This window comes from Micropterus dolomieu, linkage group LG21 (genome assembly GCF_021292245.1).
Source record: "Micropterus dolomieu isolate WLL.071019.BEF.003 ecotype Adirondacks linkage group LG21, ASM2129224v1, whole genome shotgun sequence".
Lineage (NCBI taxonomy): Eukaryota > Metazoa > Chordata > Actinopteri > Centrarchiformes > Centrarchidae > Micropterus > Micropterus dolomieu.
Genome location: NC_060170.1, coordinates 31,663,063 through 31,677,608, shown reverse-complemented (window position 1 = coordinate 31,677,608; position 14,546 = coordinate 31,663,063). Strand labels below are relative to the sequence as shown.

Here is a 14,546-nt window from a genome sequence, read left to right as displayed (position 1 = left end):
TTAAAATTATCCACATAAAACACACCGTGAGCCCTGCAGGCGGACTGGAGCCAGTCGTGGAGGCCAAGGAGTCTACTGAAGCGGCCAGCACCGCGACCAACTGTGGGAATGGGACCAGAGATAAAAACGGACTTTCCATACTGCTTTAAAAAGTTAAGAAGACGGTTAAAATCAAATTTTGTCAGCTCAGACTGCTGAAGAGCTGTGTCATTTGTTCCCACATGGACTATCACTCTTGTGATGGAGGACGGGAGCGACGGCATCAGGTCCTGGAGTTTTTTTAAAATGTCAGCTGTGGTGGCACCGGGGAAGCAGCGAGTGGTAGCGTTAAAGAAACGGAGGTTTCTGGTTATGGAGTCACCAATTATTAGTGTGGTTGGGGAGAAAAGAGGACGAGGAGATGCTGGTTGTGTGGTTCCAGAGCAGGACTGAGCAGAATCTGCTTCAACACTGCGTGCGGACTGAGGATGGAGTGTGTGAGCTGTTGAGTGTTGTGTTGGAGTAGCAGTAACAGACCTGAGAGAAGGACTACCCGACGGTGCAGGGTAGAGACGGCCAACGGAGCGTCTGAGCACAGCCTCCTTCAGGATCCTACGTCGGGAAGCGGAGGTTTTTGACCGGGTTTTTGACCGGTCAACCGGTCAGGTTGTATAACTTACTGTTTCTTCTAGTTAATATTCTGGAGCAGATGCTACCTTAATTATCATGCCCTCACCTATAAATAACGTATGTAAAGCAAAATAATGAGGTTAAAGCAAAATTTACATATGGATAACAACAAAGAGGCTTGATTTTTTTTGTTTGTTTGTTTGTTTGACCAGAACTGTTAGGGAGCTCATCAGTCAACAAAAACTTTTAGTACTTTGTGTCTGTGGGCCGTTATTTATCAAGCTTCTTAAAGTGCCATTTTAGTCTTAAGTGCTCAGAATTCATGAAATTTACTCCTTCTTTCAAACTTAAGAATGAAACCAAGTTATCAAATTTCTTGAAGCTAAGAATCACTCTTACTCTCCCAGTTATACTCAAGTGTTTAGGAGTTGCCAGTAGGGGCTTGTGATGGCGCTGTGGAGACATGCATAAATATTTCAGGAGAGGAAGAATGTTTCTGAATTATCAGACGACACACACTTAATTAGACGGGGTCGGACAGCGCCAGCATAGCCTTAAGCCTAGTTCGCACTACACGATTTTTAGCACGATTTCCCGCTCGACGACCGTCAGACTGTGATTGGCGGTAAATCGGCGGTAAATCAGCGGTTGATTTGCGGTCGGCAGTCGTTACGTGTGAACTACTCAGCGACGCATCAAAACGGCTCCCTGACACATCACTATCACATCGTCGACGTCTGCCAGATATTTAGCATGCCAAATATCTGGAGAAGTCGGCCAACTCGACATCCACGTCACCGTGACAGTTCGGCTTATTGATGGTTGTGACGGGCCAAAATCATCAGCATTGCTGCGTTTGTCCTGTGCAAAATAAACAAAGCGTCATCACCACCTTAAATTTAGCTGAAAACTTATTGCTGTGTGAAGTCTGTGGTGAGATGACGTCCCTCACCAACTCACAAAACTTATGCCTGTGCTGTCCCACCCCGTCTTATTAACTGCGCGTCGTCAAATAATTCAGAAACATTATTCCTCTCCTGAAATATTTGCGCATGTCTCTGTCTCCCCAGCGCCATCACAAGCCCCTACTGGCAACTCCTAACCACTTGGGAGAGTAAGAGTGATTCTTAGCTTTAAGACATTTGATAACTTGCTTTTATTCTCAAGTTTAAAAGTAGGAGTAAAAAAAACGGCCCTGGTCTTTTGGGTGGTGTTGCATGTAGTGTGCACTATTTCCTGAATGTGGGCCAGAATGTTTTTCAGTAGCAATGAGACAAGCTAAACTGAACAAGACACTTTCCTGTGTCGCCACTCTTGTCGGTGTACCTTTTCACACCATTCAGAGTGGATCAGTGCCTGCTAGTTATGCATTTAGTCATTTTTTGCTGCTTGTCAATTCTTTAATGGACTTTCATTATGATAAAAACCATGGTGACCAGATTTGTCATGCAGCTACAAAGCCTCTGCAGACCTCTCTTTCTACCAAGAAAATTAAATATGTGCATGCATGCCACTGCCACAGTCAGTCTTTCATTTGTGTGTAATGTGGCATGGGAAGTGCTATTACTGCCCAGTAAAATGTACATTCACTGCGGTCAACATCCCACTAACAGCCTCAAATCTGCAAACTCATTTAGTGAGATCCCAAAATGCTCAATCAAATATTAATGAGCGTGCTAACACTCTCTCTTCATTATTATACAATGACTAAAGTCTGTTAGTGGAAGGTGAATAAGTATGTTGCAGTAAGTCCATCTTTCTCTCTTTTTCCTGTCATGATGATGTGAAAGAGCGAGTGTGAAGAGCCCCTCCATCTTTGTCACCTTCCCTTTGGTTCTGTCACAGAGTGCACTGGCTCTCTCAGAGGACACCTCGAAAACTAAATAAGCGATAGAGGAACTCTCAGATGTGGGGGAGGAATCTAATTCTCCACTTCCTCCCGTTTTACTTCTGACCTTTAAGAAAAAAACATTTTAGTTACCAAGGATACCACAGGCAGCTCCTCTTTTCAGCAGACTCACTTTCTTCTAATTTGGCATATCGCCAGCAGTTAGTATAGCTGAAGTAGCTGCGTGGCCCATTATATGTCATCATTTCGTGTCTTGGCAAATGGAAAAGGACAGTGAGGAGGAGCTGTATCCAACTTGTTCCTGAGTCACTAGACACCACCATGTAGCATAAAGGCAAATGTTGAGGACTATTACTTCTATTACTGACCTTTTATTTTTGGGACATGAAAATATCACAGATATTTAAAAAAGAATAGAGAGAGAATGCCACTGATACCTGTTCCACTGTGGCGTTTTATGCCCAGAATTCATCCTGTGCACACACATAGAAAATATGAGCCTCCGTGATGTAACTCTTCAGTTTCATATGTCCCATATCCATTTTGATTGAGAGTCAAAACATAACGACAATCATGGAAAAACAGCCCAAAATCCCTAAATCCAATCTGTAAAATTCATGCATAGTACACAAAATTCCACAATAATTAAATGCATACTTCAATTAAAATAAACCTCTTCCACCTTTCAAAATGTTTCTAGTGTCATTATTCCTGATTGCAATTTATCTGTCCAGAAATAGACTAAGGAACGCCCTAAAATCATTGTCAAGTTTTTTCCTCATCAATGTAACAAGATTTAATGATATTGCTGATGATACGAGTTTGCTTCTGTATCCCTGAGTATCATTACAAAGCGCATCTTTTGAACCTCTCGTCAAAAGGCAGATACAACATAACACTACAAGAAATAATGAACCAATGATTGACTCAGTTTTCATTTCCATAGAGCAAAATGGCATTCATCTGCCTGAATAATGTCATAGATCTTTAACATACTTCTACAGTCATATCTTTTCAGCATTTTTATCTCTAATGTAAAGGCCTTTGAGTTGCCATGTTGTTGAAGTGTGTGTCTAAGGTCTCTCCCTATAGATTTACCTTTATTGTTGCAAGAGTTGCATCATTACTATGTTTAAATATTAGCTTGTATGACACTGACAAAGAAATCTAACATCATTCAAGAAGCAGATATGTACAGGTGTTCTTTCACATGTAGAAGTGTAAATAATTATAAGCATATTGAGTGCTCTCCAGGTGATTTGAGGACTTTTGTGATCTTCTAAAATGATTAATTGCATCTACAGTATGCCTTCAGTCTTCAGCAAGATGTGTCATTTTAATATAGGTAAAATAAGCAACCTATAAATCAATTAAGTAGTATTTTAATAATACTGTATGTTCTGCTGGGCCACACATAATAATATAAACCAAAGAGGATGAGAGCAGCTTTACTGCTTACATCAGCTGGACTGATATTAATGTTTTGCAGGAAAATAAAATAAATTGAAAATAATTTGATTTTGCACCAGAGGACATACATTAGAGAACATTAGATATGAAGATGGAATCTGTGTTCCTGTCTGAGCACAATATGCACTAACCAGACAAAAGTATAACGGATGACAGGAATATTCATTAGAAGAGCAATTTTACTGCTGTTTATCTTGCTTATGAGCAGCGGGAGGGAGAAAATAATTCTTCCGTTATTCAGCCTCTTTCTACTGGCAAAGCACATTTAAATGCATCGTATCACATATGAACATTTCCAGGATTCATCTTCACGCAGGCAAATTTGAAAGATAGACAAACAAAATGCCATTATAGGTGAGCAAACACAGCTGGGACAACAGGGTAATAATACTGATAATACTGATCCAGTGAAATAAAGGTCACCGTTGTGTTGCCAGGGCAGTGCACGTAATGATAGGTAAGAAACTGTCAATCTAGTAAGAATGCTAAACAATGCAATGAGCTTACAAAATAAATGAAGGTGTATTATTCTGAACAGCTACAGTATATTTTATCTAAATAGCACTTGCCTGGTGGCTTAAAATCATTCATCTGAGAGTCTCTACACCAGATTTTGGGGAGATTAAGGGACACTAAAATCATCCATCTGTGCCTGCCAGATCATTGGCTCCACATTCACATACACTACAATATGTTTTATCAATTGGGCTGAAGAAAAGAACTTGTGATTCACAGTTTCGAACGTGTGGCATAGAGCAATAGTACAGTAAATATAGAACACACTCTCTTGCCTCACTGGGGCCGCTCCTTGAGTACATCTTCACAGACAGAGACACACCCACAAAACCCAACAAATCTGTCAAAATGTTCCGAGCTAGGAAGCTAATATCTTTTACCAACGCTAGTCGCATACGCTCTAGGGATGGCGACGTCTGTCGTTCCTGCTACAACGTAGGTGCTGCTACAACTAACAAAAATTTCTAATCGCAAGGTCCCTTGGTAGTGTCAGTGCTTGAAGTGGGGAAAAAAGTGCCAGTACCACCGCCCCCCCCAACACCCACACACACAGTCCTCCTAACACTTGGTACTTGTACATTTTGTTCTTTCGTTAAATCCCTGAACAGGTGAGCGTAACGAAGCGCCCCATGGATAATGCACTTTATTTAGGGCCGTTATGAATTGCCCCAAGAACCTGATACAGAAAAGAGTACCGGCAAATTTGTGAGGAGTGAACTGTCCGAGAAAATGTAAGTATTAATGGACTGAGTAGTGTGCTTCCTAGTCAGCTGGAGTTTGACCAGTTGAATTGTAGATTTAGATACACTTTATTAATCCACCCAAATTAATCTGGTGTTATTATTGATATTAGCATACACACAGTCTGAAATACACGTACAAACAACAACGCACGGAGAGATGTCAGAGTGACGGAGCAGCCACTCAGCGTGGCTGCCCGGAGCAGTTGGGGGTTCAGGGGCTTGCTCAAGGCCCCCTTCGGCAGTACTCAGGAGGTGAACTGACACCTCTCCAGCCACCAGTGCACACTGTGATCCAAGCTGGAACTCGATCTGGCGACCCTCCGGTTCCCGAGCAAAGTCCTTACGGACTGAGCTACTGTCTGCTCAGTTTTCTAATTTTCTGACCCCTTCAAGTGTGATTATAATCGAAAGCTCAAAAACAGCCCACAAATAGACAAACCGCTGTTTTACGCAGATCAAGAATGAAACTTCAATCTCAAATGTTAATGTGCTGGATTATGTTTGATGTTGATTTTGACTGGAAATTCCATATTCACAGTCTGCCGCATGCACCCTCAGGCATTTCAAAGAGTGCAGGGCTGCCTACAGTGCAGTGACCTAGTTAGTGGTCAGTCCTATGGTTCAGTGTCTTGCTCAAGGGCAGTTTGGCAGTGATGGGTTGCCATAACTTTCTATTTCACAGCTGGAATACAAACTCTGTTCAGTGCTGGGGGTTAAATCGGCAATCAACTTCTTAGCATCTACCTGACCTGTGTAAGAAGAGGAATTTCAGCAATAAAGTCACATTGAACTACATCCAACAAACATTTTCCATCATGCAATACTTTTGGATAATGAGTTTAGAATTAACTGACAACTACAGTAGATTGATAGTACATATATAAAGAGTGACAGAAAGAAATATGAGGCAATGAGATGAACGTCTTCATATCGAGAGGGATTGCTTTTAAAAGCTGTTGCCTTTGGCAGCATAACAGAATAAGCGCAAATAAAGAGACACTTAGAGTTTATGCTGCCTTTAACCATAAATAAAAATGGATGCACGATTTGTTGCTGGTTTACAAAAGCTAACTTCTTAGTAATCATTTATAGGATGATTCACACTACCCTGTTATTTAATGGACCGTATACATATTCAGTTCATGTGCACAGATGAAGCAAATGCCAAACCTAGATATTCTGCAACAGCAGCAAAATGCTATGTTCAAACCACATTATTTGCAATCCACAACATGATGTGAGCGTGAGCGTGTGTGTATATGTTTGCGGTCTCTCAGCTGCATCAACAGGAAACCCATTATCTAACTGCTTGGTAAATGCTTGTTGGCCCTTTGTTCAATCTTGATGAATAATGGACTCCACCTTTGTTATGCCAAACACAAAGCATGATTTATGCCACACTAAAGTCACTCAGCACTTTGCCCTTTTCTTCCTGGGAGATTGCTTGTTAAATTTATGGTGACAAGCCAGGAATAGAAAAATAAAAATCAGATCTCTATCTGTGGACTGGTTACTAACCCATCGTGTCAAATTGCACATGAAAGCGTTGCGCAACAGTACTGCTGCTGACGTATGAAAGTTGGGCAACCCAGGCTTTTTGTTTTTGTCAATTCTAGGATAAAAAAAAACTCTATCTGTGCATAATTTCACTTCAAGTAAGTTAAACAAAAATATCAAGGCAGATGTTTTTTGTACCCAAAAGAAGGAACATGCAAATTATTCAAAATAACACAGCAGCCCAAAATAACCCCCTTCATAACCTAATTATCCTTTTGTGAAAGCACTTTGGCTGTATATTTTCATTTTAGTCTTGGATCCATCAATACCACTACTACTATTCAAATATGATGTAGAGCTGGATCTGGTTCAAGGGCTCACTGATTAGTTATGTTTTCAAATCTGATTTAAGTGGCTCCCTACAGAATAAATCAACACACTAAATCAAATCACACACCGTGTCTCAGTCAAGCATGAATCTCTGTGCAGTTTAAACACATGTGGTAGTTTCAAATATTATTTTTCTCTACCATAAATTCTAACCTAGTGCGTCGTAAGGGCAAGCGCCAGCCTTTATGCCTCTCATAGTACTTTGACTTCTCCCCCTTAACCTTCAATTCACTTTGGAGTGCCCTCATAGTGTCCTACAAAGCTCTCCACGAGCTACAAGAGGTTAAAAAATATAAACTATTCTGTGTATTTCACATAACTTGAAGTCAACTGCAGAGCAAGCTTCAGACATGCTGGTGTGGCTGTAAGGATGGCAATGTTAGTCCAGACATCCAGGCAGAATATCTCCAACAGCTATTGCTATAACCATAACTATGGCTTATCTAATTGTGTATATATCATTGATTTAAAAAAAGAACACTTGGATGCAGAAACATTGCGTATGTTGTTGGTAATTTTATTTTCTTTAACTTTTCATTTCAAGTATCATCAGGAGGTAGAAAGAGCACATGCCTCTCATCCATTGCATCACCCTGCTTCCCACTGCATATACCATAATAACAATCTTGAAACCTAAACAAGATGAAATCCGCTAAATATGGTAATTTCCATATGGCTCCAATGCAGCATACCACGCTGAGCCCATGCTGGACCTGCTGGACCTGCTGTAGATTTGTCAACAAGCCAGAGCTAAATATAGTTGTTTTTCTAATGAAGCAACGAGAAGTCATCAAATAACGGTTGCTTATGTTATACAAGATAAATTGCTCCAAATCTCAAATTTAAAAATCTTTGCAACTCATGACTCTCTGTGGCAACTCTAACCCCCCCCCCCCCCCCTCCATTTCATCACATGATCAGCAAATAATTCCTCTCTCACTCCATGTGCTCCTGTAATAAAAGTCAAACAGACAACCTAACAGTACGGAAGCTGAGCTGCAGTTGATAGTACAAGCAGCACTTATCAATGATTAACTTGCCAAATGCCTTCTCCCAGCATTTTTATTTAATGGTGTTCTGAAATATTTTCATTGACAGCAGTTTTGCTTTAGGAGAAGTGCTTGTTTACAGGATATGGGGCAGTGATGGGTTTTAAATTTAAATAATGTTTCCTCTTTAAAGATGAGTGGTTTGTCTTCTCTGTATGAAACAGCTGTAGTAGCTTGTAATATTAAATGCGTCTTTTGAAACCTCAGAAATGTAGCACCCTCTGTAAACTGGATGTGATCACAGGATTTTAAAATTCGGCGTAACATCCTATTTAGTACCGCAACACACTTTCTGTCCCGATTTAGCATTCCTTTATAAGCATGAACAGCCTTTGATCTGATCGCACTGGCCTAGCAGGAGATGTCCAATCCTCCACATTTCGGCGAGGTGGCCGACAAGTGGGAAGTGAATAGCGCCTGAGAGAGTGGAGCTTAGGCGTCACATCACATTACCTGAGGATGCGTCAGCTAGGTCAAGTCATCTGTGTCTGCTGCTGCAGGTTGACGTTTGCACTAAGCAAGCGCTGTCTCTCCTGGGACAAATTTACGTGCAAGCCTCACAGAAACATTATCAGATATGGAGGGCGGGTCGATGTGGGAGCTGTGTGTTAACTCGGCTCGTCATTGACACACGAGTTGGCAGAAAGGATGTGAAGACTGTAGCTAATCCTGCTGCCATCTAAGGGCCTAGCTAGCATGATTTCCACCCTCAAATCCCCTGCAGACGCTTACGGCTGTGATCACACCCACACTGTATTTTCTTTAGTCTGAACCTTGGTGGAAAAGTTTACTTAACTGCAGTTATGTGAGATTTTTTCTTGACCTACATCCCAACACATCTTCCACAAGTTCACCGATAGTTAAGCCAGGCTCTGTTTGATTTGCTGCAAATTTAACTAGCGTCTGTCTCTTGCTATATGATTCCTCCTCCTTTTCTTTAGCACTGTCTTTTCTTAGATGTCTGAGGAACTCCAGAAAAGGACTACCCTCTCCACCCACTGTTGTGAATAAATCATTCATATTTCACGTTTGAATTATTGAACATACAACATATTACTCTCAGTGAAGGTAAAAACTGACTGTAGCCAAAAGAGATACTAACTTTTTAGGGAAATGTGCATGAAAGCAGCTAAGCCTCTGCTGAAAGTGCATGCTGGGATATCTTATCCCATAAAGAGCGGACCTCTATTCATTTAGACAGATGGCCTTGGGTTTATAACTTCTCCTTTATTCACTTCCCAACACTCAGACTGGACTCTTCTGCTGTGTATGCTACGTTCAATGAACCTAACAGAGTTGAACTGCCACTTAAAGAAGCTGGATGAATGGGTACTCATCCATAAGCATGGCCTTCACAGCCATATATCAGTATTTGCACATACAGTAGAAAATCAATATCACTGAAGAGTATTCTGCAGTTATTTTGATGTGACACAGACTGCAGGACAAGTGACCTTTTCTTCAAGTCTTGCTGTTATTGGGTGACAACAGTTACTAAACAAAATTTTATACAGGGAGGTTATTGCTAGAGAAGATGATTTTTTAAGCAGGGGGGAGGAAAGAGGCAATAGTTGGACATTATTTGGTTTATTATTTAAGAGTAATGGATAATACATAATTAATAATACAAACTTAATACATATTAAGTAGGGCTGGGTGCAAAGACGATCTGCATTTGTCAACCAAGGGAGATTTTGCCATGATATCTTTCTCTTTAATACTTTGGGGTGTATTGGGCCATTGCAGATTGTTTTCCCTCCCCTAATCCAGATGATACTGTATGCCAGTGTGAGAAGATTAAAACTGCTTCAAGCCCCTTAACCACAGTGATTTATTATTTTCCCACATAGTTTGCCAAGACAGGAAACACATAATTTCTTGCTGAACCTCCGTCACCTGTTTAGACTTACTGTTCAGAAAGTATTAACAGTCTTTTAAAATGTCTTTAAACATTTGTTTAAATATTTAAAGGTAGGGTATAGGCATTTTATTTCAGAAGCATTTATTATTATATTTGGTGAAATTGCCTTAACATCCCGACAGCCATCAATACATCAAATGCTCTGATTCAAAAATAAATGAAAAAAATTACCTGCCTACTTGTGTGCACTCATTGTTAATGAAAATGTGTTTTGGAGGGAGGCCTGAAGTGAGGGGAGGGATTTTTTCAGATGGATACTTGCTGTCTCTTGCTAGTTCCTGTGTTACCTAAACTAGATTTAAAATGTCTATAAAAGGCACAATTTTACCTCAAAATGAATGTATGTGCAAATCCAGGCAAAACGCAATGAGACTGTAGAATTAGACCAAAGCTGGATTATCAAGTGGGCCAAGTGACCAGACCTATGAGTATGATTTGTAGTAATTTGGTTAATTTCACATGTCTCTATAAACATGCACCACTAAATTGGAATATCAACAAAAATCAAAATGACAAATGCCTTTAAGCAGGTTCTGCAATATTCAAGGCGCACTACTCTCACACATCATGTTCAGTTTACTTGTCACAGTGAGGACTTACTTACTTAGTCTGAGAAAAAAGGCTTATTTTGCTCAATAGCAAGCTATCGGACCTAACGATCTCTCACGCTTTTCTGCATCAATTTGAATCAGGAGTTTTTTAAATCTCTATTTTATTTTATATAGTGGAGGTCATCAACTAATTTTTCCCTCTTGAACCCTATGTGGTTGATTAGACTCGTGTTGAGCAGATGGTGAATATCTGATACTGTATTCCTCAAGGACGACAGTTGTCTCTCTGAGAGCATCCATTTAAGTCTGTCACGTCCTTGCAGGATCGTAAATTCACTGGCCCCATACACTAGGGACCACTCCTCTGGCAGCACATTGTGCATACTGGCATATACAGTGTAGCATCCCACCTGTAAACCTAAAGAGGCTCTGAGAGACAATCAATATCCCCTTGTGCTGTAGCACTGAACCTGCATAAACAAACCTGTTTTATCCTGATCCTTTCTTGCACCACTCCCTACACGTCCTTGGAAATCCTAAATGCAAGTGAGTGAACCCTAATTACAGCTAATCGTGTGTCTAATTGGCAATTCCCATCCTAATGAATTTGATTCCCATTGTGAATGATATGCCAAACACATTCTGCATTGTTTCATTAAAACTGTTTTCATGGAGATCAGCACAAACAGTTTACAGAGCCGCCATACAGCTTGTGTGGAGATGAAAATAATCCCAAACTAACATCCCATTCTTTTATATTCTTAGTTAGTCTTGTGGTCGATAAAACGCAGGAAGACATGGAAAAGTTCCTCTAGAATGGTGTGGTTTGGTGGGTGTGCACGCTTTGATTTCACAGTAACAGATTCTATCACCTACTCTGCCTTTTCAGACATCCTCGCTCACAGGTGGGTGTCCTTTCTGAGTATATACTGTGAGCAGTTCCCCTCTCTAATCACAGACAATGGCCATGAGAACCGACAGTGCAGGTTTTTTCACCCTCCCACTTCTACTCCACTGAGCCACTGAGAGAAGCCTGGTTTTAACACATTGACATTGTTTATTTCTACTCAGGTAAGATCTATTAAATTTAGATGATTTCCTCCTTGTAGAGTTGCAATAGGAGAATGTAGCCGAACGATGTGTAATTGGTCACATACTGACTGAAGAGGCCAGCTCATGACCTGACTGGGGAGTGAGTGGCCACGGATGACTTAATAATCAAAAACTGTCCTTCCATCTTCAGTAATCATTGTGACCTCTGTGACCTCTAAACTAAGCCCCTGAATGGCTTGTCAACCATTACCCAACTAATCTTGTCACCCTCTATGCAACCAGCCCAAAACGCATTCACACATCTGTCAGCTGTATCACAGCATGATATCTGTGATCCAGTTTCTCCCGTGATATCGCTAGCTCTTCGGGTATCCTTAAGTCCCCTGTGCTCAGTGGCATCCACATGAATAATGTGTATGATTCTGGGTGAAATGCACTGAGGTAATAACGTCTGATAGGCAAGCAGGAGGGAATAATCTGATCATCAATACTACAATTAGCTTATGTAGAGGTGAATTTACCAGATGTGGGTTACATCTTCATTATGGTTACTGAGGCAGAACAGTGACACCGATCAGTTGATTTTTATTTCATTGCAGATTATAGTGGGAGCAATGGACACCTCTCATTTGTCACAAGCTATGAGGCTCAGCCTTGGCATGATGTGCAGCGACTCCAAAGACCTGTAGCTTACCTGAGACGCAGATGGGTGCTCAGGCTTCACTTTACTCAAATTTAATGTGGAATTTAAAGCAACTCACATTTGGAATCCAACTTTCATGAATAATTTATGAACAATGTGTTGACGCAAAACACCGGGGTGGTAAACCTCATAGGCTATTGTAGTGTATGTATTTCAGAGGGGAACTTTACCCAATGCACTGTTCAGAGAACAGGCGCAACCTGTGCGCCCTTAACAGAAAGGAAGGACGATGTAAATCATGTGTCAGAGTCACAGCAGCTGTGATGTCAATGGGCGCTGATCCTAAATACATAATTACAGGAAACGCTGCCCATGGTCCGGTCAAGCAAATTAATTTAGCGGGCTGTAAATTAATTATAGTCAGCGTATTCATTTTCTGGTTCAGTTGTTTCAACCGTACAGATAATCATTTCATTTAAATGCCATTCTGTTGCGCAAAAACGCCCAGTTATTTCATGCGTCTCATTACTTGGCACTTGAACTATTGCCTGCCTTCAGTGCGCTTAAGTGATTCAGAGCAGCTTATAGGAGTCTGTATATTTGTCTTCTCCGTGTCATTTTAAACGCATGGACGCACTGTATGCGTAATTTTGGTGCCACTACAAATTCTTCCATATCAAAGCTGCTTCAGTTTCTAACTTTGGAAACTTACCTATCGACGCTGATAACACACAGGGTCATGATGGAGGCGGTGCAGCACATGACATCCATGCCGATGAAGATGTTGCAGAACACTTCCCCAAAAAGCCACTTGCCCCCGGTGAGGTCTGTCACTATCACAAAAGGCATCACTACTATGGCCACTGACAGGTCCGCCACTGCTAGGGATACAAGAAGGTAGTTTGAAGGTTGCCTTAGTTTCTTCACCACACACACTGCGATCACCACCAGCGTGTTTCCCATAACGGTAACCGCCGTGATGATCGCCAACATCACCCCGATGATGATCTTCTCCGGGCGCCCGAAATCCAGCAGCTGCTCTCCGCACGACTCGTTCCACATGGTTGTGGGGCTGATGGTGACGAGTACGTTGTACATAAGCTGCAGAGTGCCATTGCTAACTTCGGAAATATCCTCTTTCTTGTTAAAAGTGAGCTCAATTCCCGAAGTATTGAACATCACGACAACGTTATCTCGGCAGGGATGCAAGGGACGCCTCGCCGCTGCACTCCAATTACGCGCATATTTGGATATGTGTAACCTGCTCTCGGCTCCTGTCCAGCGGTTTTAGATCGAGGCTGTTGCAGCTGCACCACATCAGAGCTGCCAACAACTCACTAGGGTTTTTGACCGCAGAATGATCCGCCTGAAGAAGTGCGTGCTCCATCTCTAGGTGGAAAAATGACTTCTACTCCAAAACTATGAAAAACAAATTAAAAAAGTTACAGTATCTAAACATAGCTGCTCCCGAAATATTTGTGTTTCAGTGCACTAACCTGACAAATATGGACTATTTGGGGAGTTGCGCTACGTAAACCGCACCTTCACGTGACGTATCACTTAGGACGCGCAGACAACCAACTGAATACGGGGCATGACGAACACGGTAGCGGTTTCAAAGTGGATTCATTCTGCGTGCAAAACCATAATTACTTTTGTTGCTATTTGGGCACGGGGTTCCCTCCCCTTAGTATGAGTATGAGTATGTAGGCCTAGTTACTGGTCATAAAATAAAGATTCAGTTTTATTAATAGAACTTAATGTTTGCCTATTTTATGACTGCCTGTGAGTTAATATCACAAAAATCCCATATGATGTCACATATAATATCTCCTCCTCAGTACACTCTGCATGCGTTGTTATAATGGTCAGGAGGAGCTGGCTGGTGCCTCAAATACAGCTGACCCTTTTTTTGGGTGAATTGTGGTAGGGGTTGAGTTTGTGGGAATAATGCAGCAAATTTTGGTTTTTAAAACAATTCTGCTTTCCTCGCATGCCTCTTGAATTGATGAAGAGACTGAAAATGAACCTCATGGCATTTTTCCACTGCCTCCCAACAAGCATAAATCATCTTTTTTATAAATAGAACATCTCAAGATAACCCTCAAAAGTAAAAACCACTCAACAAAAAGTGAAGTTTCTCTTGTATGTGCTTTTCTTTTCTACTGATGATTTTCTTGGTGGCCTTGGCTCCTCATATCTAAGCACTGAAGATAAATCAAAAGAGAAAGACCAGCGCTGATGATGATGCTGGA

The 14,546-nt window shown here is 41.2% G+C and overlaps 1 protein-coding gene across 1 annotated transcript in view; it reads right to left on the bottom strand.

Annotated features, from left to right (window-relative positions):
* Nucleotides 1-13,542, bottom strand: part of htr7c (5-hydroxytryptamine (serotonin) receptor 7c) — a 27,162-nt gene extending 13,620 nt beyond the window's left edge. The window contains exon 1 of the mRNA XM_046035340.1: nucleotides 13,004-13,542. Coding sequence (XP_045891296.1) covers nucleotides 13,004-13,470 — 467 coding nt within the window. The 5' untranslated portion in view covers nucleotides 13,471-13,542. The remainder of the gene's footprint in view (nucleotides 1-13,003) is intronic.
* Nucleotides 13,543-14,546: the final 1,004 nt, after the last annotated feature.